Genomic DNA, 2,390 nt, shown 5'->3' with positions numbered 1-2,390 from the left:
TCTGCACTAAGAAGTAAATACTTACAGAGAGCTAAGTGAACTGCTCTTGGGGAGTGAGGAATTGAATGCAACAGATTCTAATTCTAGTGACCAACTATTAGTCCACATGTTTGTCGTGCAGTTTCTCATATAATCCATTGGCCAGTATAAATGGATGTGGACCTTATAGAACATCAGGTTTATGAAACAATTAATGTTTATTACTAACTAGTAATTCAGTAGGTATATATGTTGGTTCTAAAGGCTATCACTTTCAATTTATAACACAGCTCCTAATAGAAGTACTATTAAAATTGGAGCATTGGTCAGCGATTAGCAAATGATTTAAACGATTCAAAGAACCTGAACTGAATGAGGAGCTCTTCCAAGTGTATGAAAGCAATTTTTGTGCATCCAATGTTGTAATCCAATACCTACAGATCCCATAACAAACCAGCAGAGTATATAGCACCGGGAGAAAATATGGCGACATATAGAAAACATTTCAGTTATACCGCTGAAGCTGTACCTCCATGAACACCAGCTCCTGAGGCATTATGACAAACACCTTTAGTCACCATGAGAATGGAAGAGTAAAATAAGACGATGGGTCGTGAAACTCACGGCGTCAGCGAAATCACGGCACGTGAAATGCTGGTCGGCGATGATGCGGTCGCTGAGCGCCTTGAGGCTCTTCACTGCCAGTGGTCTCATCTCATGGATCTGAACAGACAATAGCATAAAAAGGAAGGTAGTTATGATGCTTCCCATGGCATGCATGCACACATACAGAGTTCGCTATAAAAAAAATGCAGACCGTATCGTATCACCTTACTGGCGATCCACACGGCGACGAGGGCGAAGAGCTGCAGATTGCTGTCCCTGAGGGGCTCGACCAGCCAGGACCTGACGGCTCGGCCGCTTCGTGCGCCGCAGAACCCCATCTTCCTGCCGCGCGCGAGCATGTTGAAAAGAATAAAATAGCGGCCGGCGCCCCAGCTATAAAAACCGAAATTGCGTGTCGGAGATCGACGGGGAATCACCTCGGCAGCGCGGGGAGGAAGCGCGCGTCGAAGAACTCGAGCGCGGAGTACTTGACGATGGGCCGGAGGTCGAGCCGCTGCCAGAGGGTTAGCAGGTGAGATTTAGTTTGGTTGGGGTTTCGATCGGAAAGGGAGGAATGGTGGATGGTTTACCTTGGAGGCGTGGAGGAGGAACTGGAGGAGGTGGCTCCGGCGGGAGGAACCGGGCCACCCGCTTGCCGCCGCCACCTCCATCGCGTCCCCCTCATCCACGGTTCCCATGGTGGCGCGCCGGCGCCGGCGCCGGAGAAAGGCACCACGACGGCGCCGGAGAGGAAAGCCGTTGCAGCAGAGTCACGACGACGGCGAGCAGGTGAAGTACAGAAGAGGGTGGCCCATTTACTAATAACTAGATAAGCGGCCCAACTAAAAAGATCATTTGCATCAAAATTATCATTTTTTTCTCATGGCAAATGATACTCCTACCAACTAAAATTTGCCCAATTATTTTGAACTGGAGAAAGTATTGAAATCACCCTAACCAGCAAGGGAACATTTCCAAACTAAATACTTGACCAACCCCTACCAACCGCTCCCGAGAAAGAGATCTAGGTGGCGAAACCACTGCCCCCAACTCCACGGGTGCATCCGCTCGGTTCTTGCCTCCTCCGTCGACAACTCCGGCGTTGGGAGGTGGTGGCGAGGGAGAAGGGACTGCGGCGTCTGGTCGTCACAAGTTCGTCGCCTCGTGGACCTTCCTCGTCTCGCAAAGAACAGCGGCGCCGCTTGGTTGCCGAAGCCGACGCCAATGCCGAGGAGATGCGGCCAATGATGAGCATGACGATGTTGATGGCGCCATGGTGCCCTTGCTGCCGAATTGTGTGCACACCAGGGATGCCCCGAAGCTGGCTGCAAGCGCGGCCAAGTAGAGAAACGACGTGAAGAGTTGTAGCCGCTAGTCGTCGAACTTGCAATAGTTGTTCTCCTTAGCACGATGCTTCCGCGCGTACACCATTGGGAAGAACCTCACCAAGAAATCATCCATGGCTGTCACACCACCTGTGCAATGTAATATCATCCATCGAGATGAAATCACTCGGATGTCGTAGATCCGCAACAATAAATCACATCAAATTGGAGAAGAGACACAAGTATACCGAGAGATGCCAATGTCGTATCCAAACATGAGCCCACAGGTAGCAGCGATTATTCCACGAGATCCATACGTACCATGTAATCTTTGCCTTGAATCCTCGGTGGCCACCGGCGTTGGCCTTACCGTCTACCTCAAAACCTCCGGCTATGTTGATCTCGAGCGAGAAGAAGACAATCAGGTCATGGAGACAATGAAATCAATAAGCATTGAGTGCACGAATATATAGAGGGCCA

The 2,390-nt window shown here is 50.2% G+C and overlaps 1 protein-coding gene across 2 annotated transcripts; it reads right to left on the bottom strand.

Moving 5' to 3' along the window:
* Positions 1-9: 9 nt before the first annotated feature.
* LOC124668653 (cyclin-J18-like) lies at positions 10-997 on the bottom strand. Of its 2 annotated transcripts, none has more exons than XM_047205755.1 (4): positions 810-997; positions 604-702; positions 495-526; positions 10-413 (listed from the first exon to the last, which is right to left on the bottom strand). In XM_047205755.1, exons 1-4 carry the CDS (start codon positions 942-944, stop codon positions 254-256), a joined length of 426 nt encoding a protein of 141 aa, XP_047061711.1. In that variant the 5' UTR covers positions 945-997; the 3' UTR covers positions 10-253. The 2 variants fall into 2 exon arrangements, with proteins under 2 accessions (XP_047061711.1, XP_047061712.1); XM_047205756.1 differs by having other exon boundaries at positions 509-526.
* Positions 998-2,390: the final 1,393 nt, after the last annotated feature.

Source organism: Lolium rigidum, chromosome 6, assembly GCF_022539505.1.
Source record: "Lolium rigidum isolate FL_2022 chromosome 6, APGP_CSIRO_Lrig_0.1, whole genome shotgun sequence".
Classification (NCBI taxonomy): Eukaryota; Viridiplantae; Streptophyta; class Magnoliopsida; order Poales; family Poaceae; genus Lolium; species Lolium rigidum.
Note: the sequence above shows the minus strand (reverse complement) of the source record. Positions and strands in the feature narration are given on the sequence as shown.

Coding starts and splice junctions, on each gene's coding strand:
- LOC124668653 (XM_047205755.1), bottom strand. CDS start 944: ATGCTCGCGCGCGGCAGGAAGATGGGGTTCTGCGGCGCACGAAGCGGC. Junction 527..603: donor GCCGTGATTTCGCTGACGCC/GTGAGTTTCACG, acceptor ATAATGCCTCAG/GAGCTGGTGTTCATGGAGGT. Junction 414..494: donor ATGGAGGTACAGCTTCAGCG/GTATAACTGAAA, acceptor TGGGATCTGTAG/GTATTGGATTACAACATTGG.